This window comes from Odocoileus virginianus, chromosome 17 (assembly GCF_023699985.2).
Source record: "Odocoileus virginianus isolate 20LAN1187 ecotype Illinois chromosome 17, Ovbor_1.2, whole genome shotgun sequence".
NCBI lineage: Eukaryota > Metazoa > Chordata > Mammalia > Artiodactyla > Cervidae > Odocoileus > Odocoileus virginianus.
The window spans coordinates 54,159,533-54,186,452 of NC_069690.1; the positions used below are offsets into that span (position 1 = coordinate 54,159,533).

The 26,920-nt window shown below is 57.4% G+C and overlaps 2 protein-coding genes across 5 annotated transcripts in view; both read right to left on the minus strand.

Moving 5' to 3' along the window:
• Positions 1–13,242, minus strand: part of TTYH2 (tweety family member 2) — a 35,047-nt gene extending 21,805 nt beyond the window's left edge. The window contains exons 1-3 of one of the 2 annotated variants that reach the window (XM_070480032.1): positions 13,082–13,242; positions 4,600–4,772; positions 1,015–1,126 (exon numbers count right to left, since the gene is read on the minus strand). In XM_070480032.1, the coding sequence (XP_070336133.1) occupies positions 1,015–1,126; positions 4,600–4,772; positions 13,082–13,210 (414 nt within the window). In that variant the 5' untranslated portion in view covers positions 13,211–13,242. The remainder of the gene's footprint in view (positions 1–1,014; positions 1,127–4,599; positions 4,773–13,081) is intronic. The other variant, XM_070480031.1, reaches the window with a different exon arrangement.
• A 5,271-nt stretch (positions 13,243–18,513) lies between these two features.
• Positions 18,514–26,920, minus strand: part of RPL38 (ribosomal protein L38) — a 362,189-nt gene continuing 353,782 nt past the window's right edge. Inside the window, exons 1-5 of one of the 3 annotated variants that reach the window (XM_020872734.2) lie at positions 22,649–22,723; positions 22,400–22,433; positions 22,192–22,252; positions 19,260–19,382; positions 18,514–18,588 (exon numbers count right to left, since the gene is read on the minus strand). In XM_020872734.2, the coding sequence (XP_020728393.1) occupies positions 18,563–18,588; positions 19,260–19,382; positions 22,192–22,252; positions 22,400–22,402 (213 nt within the window). In that variant the 5' untranslated portion in view covers positions 22,403–22,433; positions 22,649–22,723 and the 3' untranslated portion in view covers positions 18,514–18,562. The other 2 variants (XM_020872736.2, XM_070480034.1) reach the window with 2 other exon arrangements.

The following is a 26,920-nucleotide window of genomic DNA, read 5'->3' on the forward strand; positions in this document are numbered from 1 at the left end:
CTGAGGCCGCCGGACACAATCGGCCGTTGGCTGAGGTCACCCCTCTGCTGGGGACCTGGCCCAGGGTGGACGTCCAGCAGCTGGCGTTTCTGAAAACTGCCCTGGAGCCTGGCTCCCGGGACACTGGGGCTGCCCTGGGGCTGCTGGGAAATCAACTGGAAAGACCTGGTGCGTGAACGTGAGGAGCAGGTAGGGGCAAGGGCTGTGTTTTCGGAAGACCCTGCCTCCCCGCTCTCGAGGCTCAGCAAGTGGACCTCTGCCTTGTGCTAAAAATCCCTGGAAACCAGGGCCCGAAGCACACCGCGCTGGCTTCGGGGCTCTCCACTTGATTCTGAAGTTTTCCCCTTGACATCGCCTAGACCCGACCCACGACGCTCTGTACTCAGCACTGAGAGTGAACGCAGAAAACACTGGGAGGGGCTTCCCTGGTGGCTCAGTGGGAAAGGAGCCGCCTGCCGACGCAGGGGACGCAGGTTTGATCCCTGGGTCGGGAAGATCCCACATACTGCGGAGCAACTAAGCGGGAGCGTCACAACTATCGAGCTGGCCCTCCGGGGCCCGGGAGCTGCAGCCACGGAAGCCCGTGGGCCCTGGAGTCTGTGCTCTGCGACGAGAGAAGACAGCGCAAGAGAGCAACCCACTCACTGCAGTTGGAAGAAAGCCTGTGCAGCAGCAAAGACCCAGTGCAGCCAAAAGCAAATAAACCAGTAAAAAAACTGTGTGTGTCGGTGGGGGGGTTGGGGGCTGATCTTCCACATTCAAGAACCTCTTGGGCATAGTGCTCCTAAAGGTGGGTAGGATTCGGTCGCACGGCCGTCCCACCCTCCCCCACCCCAGGCCCCATCCACCTTTCTCCTTGGGTCTATACTCCCACCCCTGCCTGGGGAGCAGACATGGCCTGTTTGCTCCTTGCGGGACCAACCCCCTTGGAGCCGAGCGGGCCGGGATCTGACCGGGGCGTCTGTGGGGACCAGGCTGACCTCGAGGCCTGCGCCTGGCTGCCTGGGACCTTACCAGCACATCGATCCCGGAGAAGGTGTGGTTGGCGTTGTCCAGGGCGTAGAGCAGCTGGTACACCCCGTCGTTGGCCTCGCTGTTTCCATAGAAACCCGCGCCCACCGCAGCGCTGTGGGCAAGACCCCAAAGTTAGAGGCGACACCCGGAGGAGACGGTTTTTTTCAGCACACTATTTTTGAGTGCCGTTTTAACTGCACGATGAACTTGAATGGAAAGTATATGGAAGTTCCCGTGGTCTAGCCCCTCACTCACACAGACTCTCCCACCATCCACAGCCCCCACCAGAATGTAACGATTGTTACAACCGATGAACCTATGAGGACACACCATTATCACCCAAAGTCCACAGTTTACGGTAGGGTCACTCAAACTATAAGGGCATGTGTCTGCCATTGTAGTATCACATGCACTTCCACGGCCCTTAAAATCCTTTGTGCTCTACCTTGCCACCCCTCCCCGCTCCGCAAACCCTGGCAACATTCATGTGTTCACTGTTTCCATAGTTTTGCCTTTTCCAAAACGTCATATGGTTGGAATCATACAGTACGTAGCCTTTTCATGTGCATTTAAGATTCCTCCATGTCCTTTCGTGGCTTGATAGCTCATTTTTCTTTGAGAGCTGAATAAGATCCCATTGTTTGAATAAAAACAATTTAGCCATTCACCTCCCGAAGGGCATCCTGGTTGCTTCTACTATTGTTGTTGCTCAGTCGCCAAGTCATGTCTGACTTTTTGCGACCCCTCGGACTGCAGCACGCCAGGCTTCCCCGTCCTTCACTATCTCCCACAGTTTGCTCAGGTTCATGTCCATTGATGCCATCCACCCATCTCATCCTCTGCCACCCTCTTCTCCTCCTGACCTCAGTCTTTCCCAGCATCATTAAATCTTAGAAATTATGATGCAAGAGGCTCTAAGCATCCATTAGAGCCGGTGTTTGACTTCAGCTGAGGAAATCTTTCCTGGCGGTAGGGGGGAGGGGGTGGCCTAAAGTGTGTTGGCCAGGCAATGAGGGGATGGCTCTGGGCCAGCAGGCCCTGGCCTGACCAACTAGTTCTACAGCACGTTTTGTTTAGCCCACAGGAAAACATTCCTATTCTCTAGTCCCGGGGCTGTGAAGGGTGGAAGATTTTGCTGGCTGGGCCCCAGGGATTCTGATGCTGGAGGTGAGTCAGGGAGGGGCCCAGGGACCCGTATCGTTCAGGCTCCCCAGGGGACACTCGACACATGTGGGCTTGGGGAGCTCTGAAGTCTCGTGAAATCCTCGCAGTGTTGGGGACTTCCCTCTGTTCTCTATCCTTCCCCCACCCCCCCGACACCGCCCATCCTACTGAAAAGTTCTGGCTTCCAGAAAGTCCTTCTTTCTATTGTGACGTGTGGGCCTGTCTTTCCCGTGGCACACAGGCTTAGCTTCCCTGCAGCAGGTGGGATCTCCCTGAACCAGGGATCAAACCCACGTCCCTGGCATGGCGGGCGGATTCTTCACCACTGGAATACCAGGGAAGTCCATAAAGTCCCTTCTTACGTTGAGCTGAAGCCTACCTCCTTAAACCACATACCCACTGGTTTCTGGCCGTCCTCAGGGCCAGCCTGGAACAAGCTTCCAATTCTGCAAGATGACCTGCTGGACATCTGAATGGGGCTCCGTATCACCCTCCTTATCACGCTTCCAGTCAAGCATGTCCTCCAGACCCTGGTCTACATCTGGTTCCACTCTCTCGGGTCGGTCAGTGCTCTGAGTGACGCTCCCAAGCCCAGGCGGTCCCTCCAGCTCCGAGCTTGGGGCTAATGCCATGGGGTCCTCCCTCCCCACCACTGACCCTGTGGTCCACAAACACCTCTGGTTTCGCCCCAAGGACCGCGCGAAGCCCAGGTGCTCCTCCTTCCTCTAGTGCTGTACTGACTTTTGTTCTGTTTTAACCAAAAGCAGAACTCTAAATCCATCTCCGTGAAATTTCATCTGGTTGGTTTTGGTCCAACATTCCAGCCCGAACAAATCATCTCGAATCTTGCTTCTGTCACTGATCGTATTTTATCTGACTCACACCACTGGGGGTCCTCCGAAGAGTCATCGAACAGCCTCCTCGAGCTTTCATCCCAAACACTGGTTTTGGGGGTGGGGGTGAAGCTACATGTGTTTACACTTATCTTTTTTCTTTGAAAGGGACAGGACCTGCTATGGAATCCCCTGGGAGGCTGTTACAGACTCCTCCTTCCTGGGTGCCCTTGACCGCTCATTCATTGTGTCTGGGGAAATGGTCCATGGACCGCAGTACACATCACCTGGAAGACGTGTTACAAGTGCAGGTTCGGGGAGCGGCCCACGCTGCACCCACTGTTATCAGGGTGGTCTGAAATGTGCATTTTGAAACAAGGTTCCCATCTGCTTCGTGGGTCTGGCGCACGCGTGCACGCGCGCGTTTCAGCTACATTTTGGTGAACCAACGTGTAAATCAATACCCTCTGCATCCATCCAGAACTAGTCACCCAGCTTTGAACTCCTTAACGGCACCAGCCCGTCAGAGCTCCGCGAGACCGCTCCCTCCTCATCCCCCCAGCCTCACTCTGGATCTCTCCTCCTGCTTTTGTTGACTCCCTTCCCTGCCTCCCTCCCTCAACTCAGCTCTGATCTGAGCTCGACTCCAGCGGCCGTAACTGCTGACCTCCATGGCACTCACCCCAGATCCCTCCACCCTGCAGCCCCACACGGCAGGCAGGACAGACGGTGAACATGATCTAATGGAGAGAAGATGGCCCTAGGGCAATGCTGTGAGCCGCAGGGGACCAGCCCCTGGGAGTCCTCAGGGTCCAGTAGCTAAGACTTCGTGCTCCCAATGTAGGAGGCCCAGGTTCGATCCCTGGTCAGGGAATTAGACCCCGCATGCCTCAACTAAAACCTCGTGCAGCCAAATAAATAAGTGAATATTAAAAAGAAAGAAAGAAAGAAAACAAGAAAAATACAGCTCCTGAGAAAACAAGGCCCGTGTGTGTGGACACTTCTTGAGCAGTAGCTCGGCTCTGACACAAAGTTAGAGATTCTCCTACTGGAGCAGAGAAGAGCTGGCCGAGGGCGCTAAGAGCTATTGATCTTGTAGAAGATGGAATTGATCTGGGCTGGAGTCAGACTCTGGTCGCAGACCCAGGGCGGCAGCTGGGAGGGGATGGGACACAGAGGGCAGAGTTGTCACCCATCAACTGCCCAGGGAGCTCCCTGCCGGGCTTGAGAGGCTCACACCAGGGGTGGCGGCCCAGGATGCTAGGGAGCTTCCCATAACCACCCGGGACATCTGATTCCCACCGCCTGGCGAGAAGGGGGACAGCATGCACCCCTGAGACAGGCTCTCCCACCTGGGTTCCTGGAGCTCAGGCACGACCACGTGGGCAGACAACTGATGAACCACCTGGGGTCTGTTAGGATGGGGTGGGGCTGGAGGTGGAAGGTAAGGAAGGGGTGTCCTGGTCAAGGGGCTGACCACGGGCGAGACCCAGACGGTCAGGACTGCTTTTCGTCCGCTGTGTCCTTCTCACACCTCTGTGCTGCGACCTCCCCGCCCCCGCCGGGCCCAGCGCAGACGGACACTCACCAGCAGATGAGCGCGGCCACCACGGCCGTCCAGGTGACGCAGCAGGAGCGGGGGCGCTTGGTCTGCGCCGCGTCGTCCTGCCGGCAGCAGCACGCACAGACCAGGTAGGCCGCGAGGAGGACGAGGTTCAGGCCCAGGCCGACGGCGGCCACCAGCCCCAGGAGCAGCAGCGACTGAGGACGGAGAGGACCGGGGTCAGAGCTGGGTCCCGGGGGTGCGGGGAAGGGCCCCGAGCTCAGCAGGGCTGCGGTGTGGAGACCGCGGCTGAGCTGTACATCCGATGCCCTCCTCCCAGGACTGACGCTCCTGCTCTGTATAAAGCGCCCTGCCCTTGGGCACCAGCAGTGGGGGGAGATGGAGCTCAGGTGTGGGAGGGGGCAGAGGACCCGAGACGGGAGGAGGCAGGAGGCGTGGCTCAAGGCTGGCTCCCCATCTGGGGCGTACACACCTGGATGAAGGTGAGGACCACACCCTGCCTAATGGATGCTCCGAGTCACTCAAGAGACAAGCAGGAAATGTCCCTGGACCATGAGGTCTGTGGGCGACGCTTGGTGTGACCGAGGGAGACGAGGAGAGGGACCACCCCATGATCAGAGCATCCGAGGCCTCCCAGAGGAGGCAGGGCTTGGGCGGGATATCTCAGAAGCTGAACGGGGGCCTGGGGTAGACGTCCTGGTGTATCGGCCCCCTCTGAGCCTCACTTTAGGAGTTGGGGTCCCTTCTCAACCAGAGACCAACTCCGTGTGGGGGGCAGTGGGGGATGTCAGGAGATGCACCTGCGGAGGTTCCTTCCACCACACACTGAAAGGGACAGCCGCCCCAAGATGCCAAGGGTGGCAGTCAAGCCCAGAATTCTGAAAGAGAGGAGATGCCGACTCAGGCCCGCCGAGCACCGCACGGTCCTATAAAGGGGGCTGCTGTCGGCCGGGAGGCCCGGAGCCCCCCACTCCTTGCCCTCCAGTCTCCTGACTCAGCCAGATGGCCACCAGATGGCCCCGGGGCTGGACCTGGCTCTAAGTCAGGCTCCTGAGCCGACCGCCTTGCCCGGCTGCACACGTGCCCCTGAGTCGTTCCCAGCTGGGAACCTCCAGCCCTCCAGCCTGGGCCGTCGCGGCGGGGAGACAGGCAGACTGGGGGAGACACCGGGATCCTTCCGGTCTAAGGAGGACACAAGTCTCAGGCCAGAGCGTGCGCACACCTGGAGGCTGAGGCCTGCAGTCTCGAGGCCTGAGGTCATCTTGGCAGGAAGGGGCGGGGCCTCACAGGGGAGAGGGGGCAGCTGCTCTGCTGGTCACCTGGACCGACAGGCTCCCGAGCCTCACGGACAAATGGCCAGAGTGATGGGGACAGCCCGGAAGTGGACAGGGGAGACGGCCCACTGGGTGTGGGATTGGCGGCTGGGAGGAAGCGTGGCTCTCGCCTCCACCTGGCAGAAATGCGTCACAGACACTGCCAGGAACCTGCCCTGCCACCCTCCCGACTCAGCGGCGTGGAGCACGAGCCCTCCTCCTTCAGGCGGTTGGGAAGGCCCAGTGGACATTAACACACACACCCCCCTGTGGAAGTCCTCTTGGCAGGGGCGGGGGCCCCGAGCCTGGACCACTAGGCTTGTCCCATGGACGGAGCCAGGAGGCTGGCCTGGGGAGACCGTGGGAAGGAGCCGTCCCTGTCGGCCTCCTGGTGGCTCAGACCGTAAAGAACCAGTCTGCACTGCAGGAGACCAGGGCTCGATCTCAGGGTCGGGAAGATCCCCCGGAGGAGGAAATGGCTACACACTCCAGTATTCTTGCCTGGAGAATCCCACAGACAGAGGAGCCTGGTGGGCTACAGTCCACGAAGTGGCAGAAGAATTGGATGCGACTGCAACTAACACTGCCGGCCCCCAGCACAAGCCGTTTGCTCACTGGAGGCCCTGCAGCCCCAGGCCATGGGGAAGAAGGTCAAGGACAGATAGGGGTTTCAGGTCAGTTCAGTCGCTCAGTTGTGTCTGACTCTTTGTGACCCATGGACTGCAGCACGCCAGGCCTCCTTGTCCATCACCAACTCCTGGAGTTTACTCAAACTCGTGTCCATTGAGTTGGTGATGCCATCCAACCATCTCATCCTCTGTCGTCCCCTTCTCCTCCCGCCTTCAATCTTTCCCAGCATCAGGGTCTTTTCCAGTGAGTCAGTTCTTCACATTAGGTGGCCAAAGGATTGGAGTTTCAGCTTCAGCATCAGTCCTTCCAATGAATATTCAGGACCGATTTCCTTTAGGATGGACTGATTGGATCTCCTTGCTGTTCAAGGGACTCTCAGGAGTCTTTTCCAACACCACAGTTTAAAAGCATCAATTCTTCAGTGCTCAGCTTTCTTTATAGTCCAACTTTCACATCCATACATGACCAGTGGAAAAACCATAGCTTTGACTAGATGAACCTTTGTTGGCAAAGTAATGTCTCTGCTTTTTAATATGCTGTCTAGATCGGTCATAGCTTTTCTTCCAAGGAGCAAGCGTCTTTTAATTTCATGGTTGCAGTCACCATCTGCAGTGATTTTGGATCCCAAGAAAATATAGGGGTTCAGAGCCTTGCTGTTCAAAGTGGAGTTCACCAACACTGCAGCACTGACCTCTTCTGAGATGCAGAATGCACCATCTCCAGCTCCACCCTGGACCCAGTGAATCAGAAGTGCGCCAGGAGATGACCCGCGGGGCTGTATCCCGTTCCAAGTCTAGCAAGCACCGAGTAGTGCCCACAGACTTTCTCAAACTATTTGCAGCAGCGGAGCCTTTCCTTCAGACTCGCTTAGCAGAGCACCGATATACAGAGTGCCCCTGACGGAGGGCTGGCTGTAAATGCCAGGCTTTGTCCTGGCCACGCCCTCGCAGGCCCGAGGCCCCTCTGCTAGAGCCCAGGATCCCCTTCACAAGTTGCAGACCACTGTGCAGCGTGCAAACCCCTCGAGCCGGCAACCCCCTCCTTCCCCTGGCAGAAAGGAGGGCTTGTGTCCCCGCCGCCGCCCACAGCTGTTCACCGCAGCCTAACACTGAAGCAAAAGTGAAGCGCCAGAAGCACCACAAATGCTCACCAACAAGAGCTCTGACATATAACAGGTGCTGGAGCCACAGAACGGAATACTGTGCGGCCGTGAAAAGCCAGGGCAGCGGCAGCCAGTGATCTGGGTGACTGTTACAGATGCGACGTAGGAAGAAACAAGGGAGACGAAACAGCGGGGGCTGTGCGGTTTAACTGATGTGAGATGCACAGTCGGGGACTCATCTGCGGTGACAGGGGCCCGAGATGCAGCCACCCCCGGGAGGGAATCAGGTGAGACGGAGCCTGCTGGGCGGTCAGGGATATACGTTGCTTGGGGTGGTGTCTCATACACACACTCGAACACACACACACACACACACGCACACACATACACGTACTGAGGTGTACACTTAAGAAAGCGCACTTCCCTATAAGTTAGTCCTAATCAAAACAAAACAAAACCAAGCCCGGATAAACCTTTTGCATAGATCAGAGACGGGCTAACAGTCAGACCTCCTCCCAGCTTCCCTAGAAAATCTCACCCTTGATCTCCCCCCAAACAGGAAAACCCACGGACTCTACCACGGGCCCCCATCCGGCACGGCAGGACCTCCGGGAAGTGATCACGACTTGGGGTGGTGCCACCTGAGTCTCTCCAAACCACAGCCTGTCCCCACCTCTGAAGCCCCTCACGACACACTCGGGCCCCCTGACCTCTTGCAAGTCCAGCACTGCGGGCAGGGCCCTGGGACTCTCAGGCCGAGGGGCCTCTCCCAAGCCGGGCGTCTGGCCTCAATTCCTTTATTCCTGCTTTGGCCCAGCCTGCGGAAGCCATACCTGCGAAATCCAAACTCGAAGGCCCTTCTGTTAGCGGTTCTCTTCCAGAACTTTCTCCCGGCAGTGGGAGCAGGAGGGCGGGGCAGAGGAGCTAAGATCAGGGTTTGGGTTGTTTAGTGACTGAGGCATGTCCGACTCTTTGGGACCCCACGGACTGTGGCCCGCCAGGCTTTTCTGTCCATGGGGTTTCCCAGGCAAGAATACTGGAGTGGGTTGCCATTTCCTTCTCCAGGGGATTTTCCTGTCCCGGGGATCAAACCCGAGTCTTCCGCATTGGCAGGCAGGTTCTTTGCTGCTGAGACACCTGGGAGACACCTGGGAAGCCCAGGGTTAGGGTTAAGGTTGGGGGCAGGAGGGGCTGAAGGAGGGAGGGACGAGAAGCCTGCAGAACCTTCTCCCCGCGTCACCCTGCCACCCTCTAACAGGCAACAGTCCTCCTGCTTCTAACGGACTCTGCAGGTCTCCGTTACACACCTCCGGGTGTTACAGGGAGGATGTCCTGTCTGCAGGAAGCCAGGAAGTCGACTCACACGCCCTCCTGCGCTGATGGAGCCGAGAAAGGATAGGTTCCCAGCCCCTGTGGCCACTACCACCTCCCTGAGCCACCCAACAGCCAGCCCATGGCCCTGGCAGCAGGGCTCAGGCCTCGCCCCTCATCCAAGCAACTTCCACTCGTTCTGGCTTCTCACTTTGTAACGAGAAACCACAGCACGAACCCAGGACCCCAGCTGGGGGCAGCAGTGACCGATGGGTCTTCTGAGAATGCCGAGGTGGCAGCTGAGCCCACAGGGGCTTCTGCACTTGGGCGGGGGAGGGAGGGGGAAACATCCTGAGCACCCCTCACCCCGAGACCCCAGGAGATGAAGACTGTGCCGGCCCAGGGGTGAGGCCAGAGGGCAGCGAGCTGCAGGGGGAGGCCCTGATTGGAAAGGGTTAAGCTCCCCCACCTCCTGGGTTGGTGGGGGCGAAGGGGGCGGGGGTGGGGGGCAGCGTGAGTGTCTGCTGACCATGACTCAAAGTTCACGCTGGATGAATGGGGCTTCCTCATCCTTTGGCTCTTCTCAAATCCTGCGGGGGTGGGGGTGGGGTGGGGGGGGAGGGATCCCCGCGTGGTCTTTCCTCCTGAGAAACGCCCCCAAGTTGGAGGAGCCCCATAGCTCTGGATCCAACCCTCCCCTGGGAGTGTGTGAGACTCTGGGGAGCCTACCAACAGGATTACCCAGAGTTAGCACGTGGGGATACGTGTAAAAAGTGAAGAATGTTTCCTCTGCTTCCTCACGCACGTCCCAAGACAATGGCCGGCCAGCGGAAGCGGGAGAGGGAGCAGGCAGGGCGGCAGAGGCAGCGAACCTCCGCGCAGCAGCGTCTGGAGCCTCCAGCCTCGCAAAGGCACCGGGTCCTCAGTCTCTGCTCTGCTCTCCCAGCTCTCTGGAATGGATGGGGACGGCGCCGCTGAAGGGGAAACCGGGGTGGCTGGTTTGGGAGACACAGCTGGGGGCAGTGTCAGGGCCCTTTCCCCAACTCTGCCCATGCGACACCTGGCCGGTGGGGGCCTCCTCCGTGCCAAGTGGGGCTTATGGCGACTTACGAAGCGCCCAGCGCTGGCAACATGCTTTATACCCACTAAAGGACGATGGGGTCCTTTCACTAGCTCTTTGACGCCAGGATCTGCTCCATCCCCACCCCATCTCACAAGTGAGGAGGGTCTCTGCAGCTTCCCCACCTGGAGCTGGGGGCCCAGCCCGGCGGGGGCGCCCCTTGGGCCTGGGGCTTGCCACCTCCCCATGAGCCTGGTGGACCAGGCCCAGGTGACCTGGGCAAGGACTCAGGGTCCGGTTCACTGGCGGGGAGGGCTGGAAAGACTGACCCACCAGTGGGCTTCCACAGTGGCTCCCAAGGCCCCAGAAAGTGGGTGGGGTGGGGGATGCCCGCTTCCTCAAGGAAGTCCTGGGGCTGACTTTGCTCAGGACGTCCTGGTCGTCGCCAGGCCACCTGCTCGTCCCTCAGGCTTCCTTGTACCTCCCAGATTCCGGCACAGCCCGCCCCCTCCCGAGCTGTCCTTCAGCTTGACGGCCTGTTCCCAGCTCCACTTAATCTCTGGTGAGTACACACGCATGTGGGTCCGCGCACACAAACACACACACGCCATACCACAAGCCGGCACAGTTCACTTGGCCCCCAGGGGCATGAGCTGCAGCCCCCTCGGCACGTGTCTCTCAGCCCTTCCTGACCATGACAGTGGCGGATCCTTCGTCTGCATCCTCCCTGCGTCACTGTACTTGGACGCGCTATTTGAACATCAAGGCCAGTCTGCGTAATGATTTGCATCACTGGGCCCACCACGTGCGAGGGGACCCTCGAGGTACTAAGCACGTTTCAAGGGACAGCTCATTCACCACTTGCAGAGGAGGGAAGGGAGGCTCGGAGGTACAGACACCTGTCATGGTCACACGGTAAGTGACAAAACTCCGGATTCCAACGCACGGCCCCCTCCCAGCTACTCAGCTGCTGAGCCCCGAAGGCCTTGGTGGCACGGTTAGCGCGTGACCCCACACCTGGCGCAGGGCTTCTCCCCAGTCAGGATTCTGCCGAGCGAGCGCTGGGATGACAGCAAAAAGTGCCTGGTCGATGGTGTTAACTGACGTGGGCGGTGACTGCTGCTCAGGGGGAAGGGGACTTCCAGAAGAGACCTGTGGTCAGACACCAGGGGAACTCACCAGAACGGGAGCCACCTGAAATAAACACCCAGAGCCAGACTTCCTGTCCAGTCCTGTCCGGCCCTACCGCACTCGGATCCCAGGCTGCCTGAGCAGGGCGAGCAGGGTGGGGGTGAGGCCGGGGAGAGGGGGTGCCCCTTGGAGTGCCAGGGTCTGACACGGGGAGGAGAGGGACAGGGACTGTGAGTCGGTCCCTCTGGCTTGGCTGTCACCTCTCCAGGGGACCAAGCGGGGTGGGGCAGGCTCAGGCCCACCAGGACAGCCAGACAGCAGCTGTCTGTCCCGTCCAGCCCCCTCCCCACACCCGAAGGTCATCTCCAGCCAGTAGGGAGCTTACTTCTCCTTCAGAGGAAAGGAGAGAGCTATGGTGGGAGACCGCAGGACAGGATCTGGGTAGCAGGGTTTGGGACAAGCAGATGTGGGGTCAGACACACACACACACAATCCGCAAGCAACACAGCTGTCTCTGAAATCATATCCGCCTCTTTTCTTGCATTCACTGGGAGCGGAAGATTCCCTGGAGTTCTCCCCAGGCGGCCGCGTTCTCAGGGAGCCAGCGGCCTTCCCTAGGCAGGGCTCAGGGAGGGGGTGGGAGGGGGCGTGCAGACCAGAAAGAGTGCAAGCTGCGGAAGCCAAACTGGCCGACTGCTCCCTGCCCAGCAGCAGGAAAGGGCCTGGTCCTCTTCTGCTTCTGGAAGGGCAGGCACCATCTGCCTGGGGCCCGCGGGTGACAACGACACTGGGGGTTATTATTAGACCCCCCGTCAGCAGCGCCCTGCACACCCCACTGCATCAGGATCCCCGGGACCCTGCAGGAGAAAGCCTTTTGGCTGGGGAGAGGTGAACAGCTGACTGCCAGCTTGACCTCCGCGGCCCGGCTCCGCCCAGGCCCGCCCCCACACGCGGAGATTGTGGAGAACCTGCCCGCTGGGGGTCAAAGTCCCCAGATTGGCGCACAGGTCTAAACAAATGGGCCCCATTTTGGGTTTCCCAGCCGCGGAATCTTTAACCCGACAGAAAACTGACTCAGCCTGGCCTCGGGGGCTGAACTGGCCTGGGCCAGACCTGACAAGGCTGGGAGACTCTGCATTCGGTCTGGGCGGGGAAGCCTAGGGGAGCACCTCTTCCCGCTAGGGGTGCAGAAACCCGGGAGGGAACGGCCAGCGGAGCGGGGCGAGGGCAGAACTGCGGGGATGGGGGAAGAGGCTGGCCAAGCCGCCCAGACCCCAGAAATCTGGGGCTCAGAAGGTGTGTCTGTACAGAGGAGGGGTTGGGGGTGTTGCGGGGGGGCACTTTCTTTCCCCCACATATCCACATGAGGCTGCGGGTCCACACCCCTCTCCTCTGGCTCTGTCGCCTTCCAGTAGGGGCCCAGGCGGAGGGGCTGGCAGGGGCTGGGGACGAGGGTGCCGCGGAGACGAACGCGGAGACTCCAGTCCGTTTCAGCCCAAACTTCTCCCAGGCAGCACAGACCCGGAAAGCGAGAGCGCGTCTGGTTCCCCGCAGAGGAGGGAAACCCCGGGGAGCGCCTCGCCATCCCGCCCCCCCGGCCCCCGCAGCTAGCGCGCGGAAATCACCGGTTCAGGCACCAATGCCCCCCCGGCCCCGACCCCTGAGCGGCGCTGCCCTGTCCCAGGGCGCTCAGCCCCCACCCCCGCCCCGCAGGAAGCGCCCTTCCCCCCGTGCCGTTGGCCGGCTTAACTCCCATCTTTCCAGTTTTCCAGGCCGGTGAGGTTCCCAGACGGGAGGGCCGTGGGCCAAGGACTCGCGGGGGAAAGGGCGAAGCGGGAAGAGGCTGCGGGGAGAGTGTGGGGTGGGTGGGGTGTGGGGTCTGGAGGCGCGCCGAGCGCGGCGGGCTGGGAGGCGGGAAGGGGCGGTGCGGGGACTCGGGGCGTCGGGTCGCGGACTCACCTCCTGGTAACTCTCATCGCGGGGCCTGAAGGTGCTGTCCACCGGCTGCAAGCGCAGGCCGAGGCGTGGGAGGCTGTGCAGCCACACCACCCACCAGGGCGCGATGTACTCCACGCGCGCCACCGGCATGGCTCAGCCCGAGTGCGCCCGCCCGCCGCTCAGCCCGGGACGCGCGCGCCCGCCCCGCCCCGGCCCCGCCCAGCCGGAGACCAGGCCCCGCCCCCCTGAGCGCGGTCCGCCCCGCCCCTTCCAGGGCGGCCCCTAGCCCCAGGCTCACCCTCGGGCCACCGGGGGTCACGCCCTAGAACCTGAAGCTTTTCTTTGGTCGGAAATCTGTCCTGGCCCAAGTCCAGGCGAAAGAGGTGGAAGAAGGGAAAATAGTCCCCAGAAGCCTCCTGAATCTGTCTCGTTTTAACAACAGTCTCTGGGTTCCCGCTTGCTCCTTGGAAGAAAAGCTATGACCAACCTAGACAACATATTAAAAAGCAGAGACACTACTTTGCCAACAAAGGTCCATCTAGTCAAAGCTACAATTTTTCCAGGAGTCATGTATGGATGTGAGAGTTAGACTATAAAGAAAGCTGAGAGCCAAAGAATTGATGCTTTTGAACTGTGGTGTTGGAGAAGACTCATAGCGTGAGAAAGGCGAGGTTGCTGTTCCTAGCGCTTTTAGAGGGTAGAGGTGGCGCTAGTGGTAAAGAACCTGTCTGCCAATGCAGGAGACACAGGAGAAGTGGGTTTGATCCCTGGGTTGGGAAGATCCCCTGGAGAAGGAAATGGCTACCCACTCCAGTATTCTCGCCTGGAAAATCCCATGTACAGAGCCTGATGGGCTACAGTCCATGGGGTCCCAAAGAGTCGGACACGACTGAAGTGACTTAGCACGAACTGACAGATTGCAGACCAAAGGGACCCAGTCCCTGGGTCACTAGTTCTAAATTCACTCTCATCTGGGATTGAGCATCCACTCTGTAAACACGGTCCTGCCCTGGGAGCGCCCAGGTCATCTGCCCAAACAACTAATGGGTCCCACCTGGAAAGAAGCAGCTGGTTGGAAGGTCCCCACCTCCCGGGGGAGAGACCCTGGAGCCTGGGGGAGGGGAGGGAGCCTGGGAGGGCTAGACCTCCCAGGGAGTCGGAGCCTTCGAGAACACAAATTAATCGAGGGCCTACTAGGTGCCAGACGTTCTGTCTGTGGACAAAAGCTGACAGAAAGTCTGGCTGGGTGGGGATTGTGGTTTAGCGGCAGGTGGTAGTGGTACTCATGAGGACAGGTGCTAGCTATGCTCTGGAGGAAGGCAGAGCAGTATGCCAGGGTGGGGCTGGGGGGTGCAGTCCCAGGTCCAACAGAGCCTCGCCGGCAGGAAAGGGCTGCGGTCCCACAACCCAAACAGCATTCCGTGATTGTGGGAGGCACGGGGCCGGAAGGAGAGGGTAAGTCTTGGGACAGGGTCCAAGGCTGGGTAAAGGACTGTCTGAGGTCGGTGCCAGAGGAGTAGGGGGATGAAGGGATCCTGAGAAGCTCAGGCCTGAGTCACGGGCAGTCTGATCAGTGGTAGTGCAGGGTGGGGGTGAGGTGTGCAAGGCAGGGAGACCCTTAGGTTTCTGGCTGGGGGAACCGGGTGGATGAAGGTGAAACTCCATGGGTGAAACGCGTTGACTACTAGGGGAGTACAGAGTACAGACACCCCTTCCCTTATTAGAGATCCAGGACTGGGAGATGGAGCCCTGTTTATTAGTTAAGACTTCCCGCTCCTCCAGGAGGTCACAGTCTGAGACAAGTTTCCTGGAACCACAGCCATCCATCTTCTTCGCTGGGGAGCACTGTTCCTGTCATTGGAATTTCCTTTCATTAATCCAACAAACTGGGAGCACCTTCTTGGCTCTAGGGGACCCACTGGTGAGCAAAGCATACCCCCCACCCCGGCCGGCGGGGGCGGAAGTGTGAAGGCGAGGGGGGGGCGGCCTTCATCCCACGTGGTGATTGGCCACAGACCCCACCCCACCCCCAAGGGCCTTCCATCGTTTGTGAAATGGGACTGAGTCTGGGGTGCGGGGACATTTCCTGAAAAATGACACGGGGTGAGAGCTGAAGGATGCGAAGAAGTTAACTCAGGGCATCCTGGGAAGAAGGCTGGATTCTGAGCAGGGAGACAGAGCCCAGTGAGATCAGGGCCCAAGGCCCGCAGGGCACAGAGGGGAACCAGTGAGTCCAAACTCAGCTAGGGGAGTGACAAGGAGGCGCTGGAAAACTCCTGTGACTGGTGCCAAGGGCTGGGGTGCAGGAGGGAACTGGGGGTGGGGGGATGAGACTCCTCTCTGGACTGCAGTAGCAGTTCCACAGCGGCACAAAATACAGAGAACTGGATACCAGGGAGGGTGAATTTCACTGTAAGTTGCCTCTCAACTAGCCTTGCTTTATAGTTTTTTTTTTAAAAAGAGAAAGAAGCTGGCAAGGTGGGCCATGGAATGGTCCTTGCCATGGACCCTGGCAAGGGATTTGGTCTGAGCAAGACGGACACTTGAAGCGATTTCGGAGGGCCCTCGGTGGCACTCACCAGTGTGACCTCACTGCCTGGGACCTCCGGGGTAGGCTCTGCCTGGTGCCACAGACACGGTCCCCCCTCCCATCCCGCCCCCGGGGCTGCAGCTGCTGATCCTGGCCTCCCTGACCCGGAAGTTAGGAGGATTTGCCGTTCCTCTAGGAGATTAGAGTCACAACTGTGAACTGCAAGTGCTGTGGGAGAGGAGAGGGGGAGGGGTCTGCCTCCCTGTGAGTGGCAGGGAGTGAGCCCACCTGTCCTGAGCAGGGGCGGGGGAAGGGGGGCCTGCACCCCACACTTGATGCTGACAGCAGAAGCAGACCCTCAGGCCATCACCACAGCCTCGGGGTACATCCTGAACGCAAACCTGCTTGGCCAGTCTGCACCCAGCTAGGCAGCGACTGTTCTAGCCGCTTCCCCAAAGGTCTCCAGAGAAGCGGCGCAGCAGAATGGAACCGAGAGCCCTCCCGGGGACGCGTTCCTGGGTTGACCAGCTCTCCTGCACGCGCCGCCCCCCGTTTACCTGGGACGGCCAGAACCAGCTCACCCAAGCTGTGGGCTGACCTCAGCAAGGCAGTGGTGGGCCCTGGGCGCCTAAGGGCTCCACCACACAGCGATGCCTCAGGCCAACTCACACGGAATCTCTGGATTCAGCCCTGGCCACAACGGTGTGAATTTTTAGAGGACCCCAAGTGGCTGGGAGGCAGAGGCCAGGGCTGAGACCCACAGCGTGAAAGGATGCCTTCTCTAGACAAACACTGGCAGGGCTCGTATCCTAGGAGCTGGGGCTGGTCTCTGCACAATGCGCCGGGACAAAGGGAGCCCGTAAACCCGGGAAGCTGGGATGGTGAAAGGGCGGGCAAGACCGGGAGCTGCTGAAGGCGCCCCATCTGGGTCTGGTCACAGCCAGAGCCCCGGAGGGCACTTCTCCCAGAAGAAAACAAAACACGCGCTTCACTACCTCACATGCTGTAGAATTCCTAGGAGAGAAACTGCCAGACACCTCGAGCACTCAGCTCCTTAGATGTTATCAATGTAAACCAGGTCCAGACCTTCGCGGGGCTCCTGCCCTCACTCGCCGGACTCTGTCGCCACCTTGCGGTCCGCCCGGGACAACGCGCCAAGAAGGCCCCTCAGTTTCATTCTTAGCTTAGGGCTAAAACCACTGGAGAATGGGCAAGTACTTGCCATAAAGTGATGGGAACTGAGGCAGAGTGCTGGGAAAAGCAGGCTGGCAACCACCACTCAGCAGCCCGAGACGGGGCCTGTGGCGGGAATACCTCCTTGCCAATGGCTGGGGCATACACAGGACCCGTGCAGGCACCTGTGCAATCGTATGGGGCTCAGTATTTTCTCTGCGTTAGAGTGCCTGAAGCACGTGGCCCTCCTCCTCTGTGGGGAAAGGATGGGGGTCCTCTCACTGAGGCAGGAGGGGGTGTGGAGGCGAACTGCCCTGCCAACTGGCAGACCCCCACCACAGGGGGTCCACAGCCCCTGCTGAAGGCAATCTTGCTCCGTGTCCCATTTGTGCTCGGCTGTTCCCCTGGCGACTCTGACACCAGATGCGGCAGGCAGGTACGGAGCCCTCCCAAGGACTGGCAACTGTGCAGGTGAGGTGGGGCAGTGACAGAATTCAGAAAGAAACCTTCACATAGATAATCAAAGTTTGACAAGGATGGGACGAACATCAGCAGGCTACGGTCCATATGGTCGCAGAGTTGGACACAACTGAAGCAACTTACCACACACGGAAAAAGCACATGAGATCAAGACCAGCAAGCCAGGGAGGAGTGGAAGCAGCACTGAGCCTCCAGGAGCCAGGCCTGGCTGGGACCTCAGCGATCACACCGATTTATTTGGACCTGCCCACGCCTGAGCCAGCAGGCACCTTCCACCCTCACAGCCACCACTCCACTGCCTGGGGTCGGGGTCAGACTTCTGGCTCCTCCCTTTAAACGTCATCTGGATTTCACATCGGTCTTTTGGCTCCCAGGGCTTCTGTCGCTGGGCTGACACCCACCCACCTCCACTCTTAGCTCCTTCTTGGAAACCCTCATCTAAACTGTCCTTCCAGCTGTGTTCATCTGGTGAGCAGCTGGTACCACTCCTGAGCTCTACTTAGTAAACACACAGTATTTTCTTTTCTGTGCCTGAGAACCTAGGTCTGGAGAAAAAAAAAAAATCCACACCCCCACCTGTGCATGTTGGTGGGTGTCTGCCAGTTGGCAGGGCAGTTCGCCTCCACACCCCCTCCTGCCTCAGTGAGAGGACCCCCCTACTTTCCCCACAGAGGGCCACGTGCTTCAGGCACGTTTTAAGCAGAGAACATGCTGAGCCTGATACGATTGCGCAGGTGCACGCACGGGTCCTGTGGACGCCTCAGCCATTGGCAGAGGTACCCCGCCATAGGCTCTGTCTGAGGCTGCCGAGTGGCAGTGCCAGCCTGCCTTCCCAGCACCCGCCTCAGCTCCCATCAGTTTAAGGGAAGGGCCCACTGGCAGCCAACAAAAGCCACCCATCCTGAGGATTCTGAGGAAAAGCCGGCTTCATTTACTGCCACTTCTGAGAAGACTGATCAACTCTTCCTTCCAACTATCATTTTCATTACCATTTTACCTAGGTGACTTATCATTATCATTTTACCTAGGTGACTTTTAAATCTCAGAAGTGGAGACTAGCTTTATTCCCATCAGTATCTGATTCCTTTAGCTGCCTATTTCTATTCACTTTCAAAATTAGACTTAAAAAAGAGACGGCTTATCTGTCCACTGGGACCACAGCCCAAGATTAGGGGGGAAACAAGGCAGCAGCCAGGACCCTGCGCTATTCCCGCCAGAAACCATCACCAAGTTAGCACTCACCCACCCCCATTCTCAGAGACAAAGGCCATTTTGAGAATTTTAAAAATTTTAATACAGTTCAAAGCAGCGTGCGTGGTTCACTTCAGTTCCTTCACGGCCAAACCTAGAGGCAAAGACACACAAATGTGAGCCAATCAGAAGACTCGACTCATCTGAGTCACTGCTGCCTGACTGGGTCTGGCCCTTGGGCTAAAGAGGGCGCACAAAGCTCGGAAATTACGCCCACCAGGGAGGTCTGCTTCAAACCTAAGTTAGTGCTTGATAATCAAACGCTCCCGCTGGCCCTTCTCAAGGTGTTCCAGTCAATGTTCACACAGGAAGCAGTGCTGGCTGATTTGGGCTGTGAAGACGTGGCCTGGGGAACCTGGCTGGGCTCCAGGCTCCCAGCTGCTCTGCCAAGCCTTCCACCACCAGGACGGCCCCTCTGCTTAATCCACCCGCATCGCCAGCTGTGTTCACTAAGTTTCTCAACCAGCGAAAACGGGGGCCACCGATACCAGCACCTCCCTACCCTGCAGGGCCATGGTGAGGATGAAATGAGCGACCCAGGGAGTAAGTGCCAGCAGCTAAGACGCTGCATTAGAAAGGCATGGTTCCCTCTGGATCTAACCGCTGAGAAGTGCCCACGTGACACCAACAGCAGCAGCAGATACTTAGGCAAACCAGAACGGGCTCTCCTGATTCTGGAGACAGGTCAGCAAACTGGCTGGTGACACAGGCCCCTCCCACGTCGCAGGCCGTCGGCACCCCCCACCACGGCTTCCGCCTACTCGCCTGGGGGCAGGGACTGCTTCAGCTTCTCTGCCTTCTCTTTGTCTGTGATGACCAAGGTGTAAAGGTATCTGCTGCATCGAACTTTAAACTTCACATTGTCCTTGTTTTTCTTGATCTTGACAGCTACCAGAGAGACCAGAGTTAGTAACAAGACTGTGTCACAGGAAAGACGTCACACAGTCCACCTGCTGTTTGATTCTTCTGCACAAAGCACCTGCACAAAGCACCCGGGACCGCTGAGCTCACCTCCCTCACTGTCCCTCTGATGAAATAGAAAATAAGATCCCCCAACCCCTCTGACCTCAGTGTCAGAAATCTACATTTTCCTTGGATCAACACTCTAGAACCTGAGTTAAGGTCTGTATTTGTAACACAAGTGGGATCTGGTACAGTGAATACACTCCAAACCACCCAGTATCCATCTTATATGGCTTTAAAATTCTGTATCAGGACCACAGCTTGGACAATAAAGAGCCCTAAGTGTGCCCCAAACTCAACAGCATGCGGTTTGAAATTTAGCGAACAATCTGATTATGTACAACCGTCAATGCATTTACTATAAGGCCAGCAGCTATTGGAAGCGGAAGACAGCCTCTTCCAGGTTATTCTTGTCTGGAACCCTTCAAATTGCTCATTCTGACTCCCATAGCGCAGGCTGACCTGGCCACACGACACGCAACTCCATCTCTGCCAGTAACTGCTGAAGGGGCAGGGCATGTCACAGGAAGCAGAAACTGTGGCTGAACCTGCCCAAGACACCGGCTGCCTCGGCTCACTCACATTCTAATAAATCAGGACCGTGGATTTTTACTCAAACCAATCTACTCCCCTATCTTAACATTCCTCTCAAAGCTAAATATGCTGTGTTTTTCCTAGCAGCTGCCGTACACCAGTAAACTGAACTCTCACAAGGTCAGATGTAAACATCTCTGAAAAAATGTTTACTCAACAACATATGTGGAGAAGGAAAAGGCAACCCACTCCAGTATTGTTGCCTGGAGAATCCCAGGGGCAGAAGGAATATACTCGAAAGCACTGAAAGGAGGGACAAGAGATATTTTACATCAAAACTCACAGCAACATTACTCACAAAAGCCAAAGGCAGAAACCACCCAAATGTCCACGTTATGCTAAATGAACGAAGTCGGTCACGAAAGGACAGATGCTGCATGATTTCACTTGCATGAGGTACTGACAGTGGTCAGGGTACTACAGACAGCAAGAATGGTGGTCGCCAGGGGCTGGAGGGAGAGAGTCACAGACCAGTACTGGCCCAAGACCTGTTAGGAACCAGGCTGCCTGGGAGGAGGTGGGCGATGGGTGAAACCCAAGCCATCTCCCCAAGCCCGTGGAAAAACTGGTCCCTGGTGTAAAACGGCTGGAGACTCTAGGTTAATGGGTTATAGTTTTACAAGATGACAATTTCTCAAAAAGCATGGCTGCACCACAATGTGAATATATTCAAACACAGTACATACACTGCACACATAAAAATGGTAAATTTTATGTTATTTATTTTGCACTTACAACTATGAAGACAATTTTAAGTTTATCTAAAAAAGACTTCCTGGGCACCTATCATATCCGGGAGAACATGACCCCTGCTTTCACAGGTCACACTTTAACATCAAACTCCCAAACAGAACAGTAATGCAAAGCAGTCTGATGAATCTGGTGTCATCTCTTCACCGTTCTAAAATTCTCTACTGGGTCATTTGGTCTGATCCTGGCACCAATCCTGAGAGGCAGGTATCACCCCCTCTTCTACAGAGGCAACGGTGGGGTCATGGATCCCATGGTCACCCACTGGTAGAACTGGCCTTTGAGCCCAGGAAGTGACAGCAAATTCCCTGGTCTGGTCTAAACCTGACTGAAGCTTCTCTTCGTGTTTAACTGTAAATAAAAAAAAATACGAGCACGTGGTCACCTGCGGTTCCCACAGTACCAGAGGCTCAAAGTCAACGGCCTGTTTCAGGTAACAAGGACACAACTACGATTCTCCCCGCCCCACCTCCAAATCCCCAAAAGGCTCTCCCTCGAGCCACCGCTTCACCCCACCACTACGACAGAGCGTCAGAGACCTCAGTGCCTTAGATCACCTCACCCCGTCTGGCCAAGAGTACCCTACTTTCACAAGTTACCCAACTTTCCCTTTAGGGCGTTATCTGGGAGGGGAGGCAAACTGCAAGTAGCAGCCCAAAAAAGATGTGTTAAAGCTACACAATGTCTGAGTCCAGACCCAGTGCTGACCACGGGCTCCCCAAACCTCCTTCAACAAAGAGACGAGAGGACTCCCTCTCACATTCAGGGAAAAGAGCGCGCACACACAAAGGCAGCTGGGCTGTCACATGTCCATCAAAGACTTGTTGCTTTATGTGTCTCCTATGAGTGACCCTTCCCCTTCGTTTACAACCCAGGACACCAATACACGGAGAAGAAAAATGACGTAGTTCACTGTGAACAGAACCTGTCCTGTCTCCGGCCCAGAACCCAACACGCAGCACTGACTCCGAGCTTGTGAAACTTGCGTTTCCAGACGTGCCCCCAGCAAGAACCTCCACTCTCCCGGAGTTTGTGGGAACTTGAGTTTCATGTCTATCGACTCGGGGATGCTATCTAACCATCTCATCCTCTGCCGCCTCCTTCGCCTTTTGCCTTCAGTCTTTCCCAGCATCGGGATCTTTTCCAACGAGTCAGCTCTTCACATCCGTTCACAGTACCCGCCACACACCAAACAAAAACACCCCTGGGGACCCTCCTTAAAGAAGAGAACACACCCCGGACCCAGCGTCTTGTCTTACGGGAAACAGACTGAGACCCTCGAACCCCGACAGCCGACAAGGGCAGAAGCGGCCGCCCGGCGCCGGCCCGCCGTTCCGGGGGGCGTCCCGGGGCCCGCGATCGCCGCCTCCCGTCCAGGGCGCCCACTTACACTTGGCGTCCTTGCGCCGGGCCGTGAGCAAGAAGTCCTTGATTTCCTCAATTTTGCGAGGCTGCAAGACAGAGCGAAGACAATCAGCCGCTGAGACGCAAGTGCTGGGGATTCCAGCCCCGGCAGCCGCTTTCGGGCCCCTGAAGACCCTCGTAGAGACCGCCCTGCCTTCGCCCCCGTCCCGAGGGGAGTCCCAGGTCGTACTCACCATAGCGACGACACGCGGGGCGCGCGGCCGGAACCTGCAGGGAAGACAAGCGTTGGCGGCGTCAACGGGGGGCGCGGGCTCTGGCGGCGGCCCTGCCTCCCCGCCCCGCGCTCCCGGAATGCCGGCCCCATCGCACCCCACCCTCCCCCCGCAACACCTTCAACCCAGGACTGGGGTCCTCAGATAGCATCCGGCGCGGATGACCACGGATTACTACCCCATTCCCCAGGTACGGTACCAGAGACTCACGTTAAGGGGCGAGAAGCAAAGAGAGCGGAAAAGGAAGAGACTTCCGCTTCCGGGCAATTAAACCGTGCCCCAGAGGAAGCTGAGTACGGTGTCTGCAGAGGGTCAAGAAACCGCACAGGCGTTTGCCCTTCCCATGGCTCCTCTCTGCCCTCTTCTGGCTTAGATTAACAGCGCAGCTCCCTGAACGCAGCGGGCCGCCTCCCTGCCCCGACTCCTGACCGCCTCTATTCCTTCGCCCAAATCCCACCTTGCCTTTGCTAGGTTTTATTTCAGACCCAGTTTGAAGACCTGTGTTAGAACTTATCATCAACTACTTTCATCAGGCCTCTGTGTTGGGCACGTAGGCAGAGATTTTTTTCATTTAAATGAAGGGTTGTTCTCCTAAGTCACGTCCGAGTCTTTGCAACCCCATGAACATGCACACCGGGCTCCTCTGTCCTCCACTATCTCCCAGCTGCTGCTGCTGCGGCTAAGTCACTTCAGTCGTGTCCGACTCTGTGCGACCCCATAGACGGCAGCCCACCGGGCTCCCCCGTGCCTGGGATTCTCCAGGCAAGAACACTGGAGTGGGTTGCCATTTCCTTCTCCAACGCATGAAAGTGAAAAGTGAAAGTGAAGTCGCTCAATCGTGTCTGACTCTTTGCGACCCCATGGACTGTAGCCTGCCAGGCTCCTTCTGTCCATGGGATTTCCCAGGCAAGAATACTGGAGTGGATTGCCATTTCCTTCTCCAGGGGATCTTCCCTGCCTAGGGATTAAACTCGCAGCTCCAGCTCCTGCATTGGCAGGCTGGTTCTTTACCACTGAGCCACCTGGGAAGTCCATTTAAGAACTGGTACCATTGGGAACTCCTTGGTGGTCCAGTGGTTAAGACTACATTTCCACTGCAGGGGATGTGGGTTAGACCCCCTGGTCAAGGAACTAAGATTCCACTTGCTGGTGGTGCAGCAATAAATAAATAACTGGTACTACAAAAGCAAGTTAAAACCTGGAATAGCTGACCTCTGTGGAATACTCATCGGGCAGCCCCTGCATTAAGCATGTCACCCACAGGGCCTCTGTGATCCTCAGGTGTGCTGGTGAGGGGTGGCCTGCTCATTTACCCCAGTCTTACCCAGGGGAGAATGAAGGCTTGTCAGTTGCTGGGAGAGGTGACATCAGGACTCGAACACATGCTCCAGACTCCTGACAACTTCCTCCTGAGGCTGTATGTGGACTTGCAACATGCTGGCAGCTCTGGGAAGGCAGCATTCTCTCTGCCCCTTTGCTCCCTCGAAGCCTCCATCCCATCCTTGGCATTTTATTTTCTCGGCACAAATTTACCCTCAGCTCTTAGAGAACTGGCAGGCTCCGGGAAGCCTGAGGTTATTGATTTTATCTTTATCCTCCACTTCCATTTTATTTTTAACCTCCTTACAAATGTCTACATTTTATTATATTTGTTTCTCCCCTCCCATTTAATAACCGCACATCAGAATGTAATTGCCCTGTGGGCCTTATTACAGAGCAGCCCACCTGAAAGAGAAGGAGTCCTTTACCATGAACCTCACTTTGAACTCACCTCCCTCCCTCCTCGCTTTCCTCCCATTAGACGAGCCCCAGGTTGAGCATCTTCCTAGAGATGCTGGAGATAGAGGGAAAGATAAACCTGCAGTCGTTGCCCCTGGGAGATCGTGAGATCCTCTAATTGTGCTGGAGAGCCTTTTAAAAGAAGTCAGACTGTATTTCTGTGACTACAGATGCATCTAGGTGTTAACCATGAGAAAGGCTAATTGGTAGGGGCTTAATTTGAGATTATCTGAAGGTCAGGATGCCTCAGCTCTGCACTGAGAAGGTGAAACTGTTAGTTGCTCAGTGTCGTGTCTGCCTCTTTTCAACCCCACGGACTGTAGCGCGCCAGGCTCCCCTGTCCATGGGATTCTCCAGGCAAGAATACTGGAGTGGGTTGCCATTTCCTCCTGCAGGGGATCTTCCTGACCCAGGGATCAGGCAGATTCTTTACTGTCTGAGCCACCAGGGGCCCGAGGAAGACACGGTCAGACCCACCAGGCTGACCTGATGGCCCCTCCGTCTCGTGCTGCTGCCTTTCTGGCCTTTTCTCCCCTAGTGCTCAGGCAGAAGCACCGGCCTTTTCAGCCCAGCCAGAGGGTTTCCCATGCACAATTCCCGAGTCCAGGCGTCTGCCTGCTCATCCTCAGTGCTCAGCTCTCCCCTCTCCTCCGGGGAGGACCCTGCATCTCTGCCTCCTGTCACCCGTCACCCATGCGGCAGTTACTCCCACGCGCCTCTCCATAGACTGTGCGGCAGTGTTAAACCTTTCATACATCTGCACCGATTTTCAAAATTTTTTAATAAAGGCAAGAATGAGGTTCTGCATTCTGCTGATAACTCTCCAAATACAGGGCTCATAAAGCTACACAGTCTCTCAGAGTTTCCATGGAGGATCCTTCAGACGGATGCAGATCCATCTAGATCACCCACTATATGAAGGGTGGATGGATTGATGGAGGGGTGGTTGGATGAATGAATGAAGGGATAGAGAGAGGGAGGGAGAAAGGGATGGAGGGAGGAAGAAAGGGATGGAGAGCAAGGGAAGGGGAAAAGGGAGGACGGAGGGAGGATCAATGTGGACAGAGAAAAGCCCAGCACATAGTAGGTCCACAGAATATTAGTTGAGTGAATGCCTGGTGCTTCTCTCCTTCACAGGACCTGCAGGACAGGCACGGGAGCAGAGAGAGAAGCTGAAACCCCCGCCCCACCCTCACACTTGAAAAAATCCCAGTGAAACTGTGCAATTCAGATTGGGACTTGCACCCATGGTCTTTTTAAAGTTAAATTTAATTAACTAATTAATTCTATTTTTGGCCACACTGGGTCTTCGTTGCCGCCAGGGCTTTCCTCTAGCTGCGATGCTCAGGCTTCTCACGGGGCGGCTTCTCTGCTGTGGAGCACAAGGTCTAGAGCGTGGGCTCAGTGGTTGTGGCCCTCGGACTGAGTTGCCCCACGGCACGTGGGATCTGCCCGGACCCGTGTCTCCTGCACTGGCAGGCGGGTTCCTAACCACTGGACCACCAGGGAAGTTCCTGGACCTTCCTGTTGGCAGCAACCCCAGAGACAGACATTCACCCTCTTGAATTGCCTAAGAAAAGACCATAAACGTCTAGTAACACAAAGACATCTGTATTCAAGTACCCAAGGCTTTTTCCAGCTTCCCAAGGGGGACAAAGAGTAAAATCAGCTGCAGCCACTGAAAGGTGAAGCTAGGAGCCTGGAGGGGAGGCTTCCCTCCTTCATGGGGAGGTCAGCCCCACAGGAAACAGTGGAAACAGGAGCCAAATCCTGGTCCTGGGAGACGGCCTGCGGCTCTGGATGGAGCCCGGGATGCTGCTTCAACAGACACCTCCCTGGTGATGCCCACACTCTAAACTCTAAGAGGGGCCCAGGGAGGAGATGAAGGCCCCTGGATTTTAGAGCCCGGCCCAGGTTGCCGTTACTGAGTCACTCTGGCCATGAAGCGTGGAGGATGGGTTGGAACGTCCAAGACGCTGGCCGTGGGAATGAGGAGGGCTACTGTCAGTATCCGACGGCCAGGGAGGAGGGTCTCAGCGGAGGGGTGGGGGGCGGCTGTTTGGTCGGAAGGCTGGAGGTGGGCAGAGGGCGCGTCCAGAGCTGCAGGAAGCCTTCATCTTCTCTCCTTGCCCCCACCACCCCGGCATCCCCCGCCCCTTCCCCCCCATCATCCTGCCGGCCCCAGCCTCCCCTGGGGGCTGCCCAATTTAGATGTCTCTACAGCTTCCAGAGCGCTTCGGGAGGAGACCTGGACTGGCCGAGAAATCCGCACAGACCTCACGGTGGGCGCAGGGCGTGGCCCGAGGGCCTGAAAGACCTTCCTAGGCCTCCATGTTTTCTCTCCTTCAATTCATTCCATTCATTCAAACTGTGTCTAATGGGGCTTCCCCGGCGGCTCAGTGATAAAGAAGCTGCCTGTCAATGCAGGAGCCGCAGGAGGCATGGGTTCTATCCCTGGGTCGGGAAGATCCCCCGGACAAGGGGATGACAGCCCACTCCAGTATTCTTGCCTGGGAAATCCCATGGACAGAGGAGCCTGCGGGGGACTACAGTCCATGGGGTCTCAAAGAGTTGGACACGCCTGAGCGACTGAGCACGCCTGAACGAACTCTTTATCCGTGCCAGGCCCTGGACTGGAATAACCAGGCTGGTGGGGTTTGGTGTTTCAGTCCCGCACAGCAAGGGCTGTGCCCGCAGGCACGA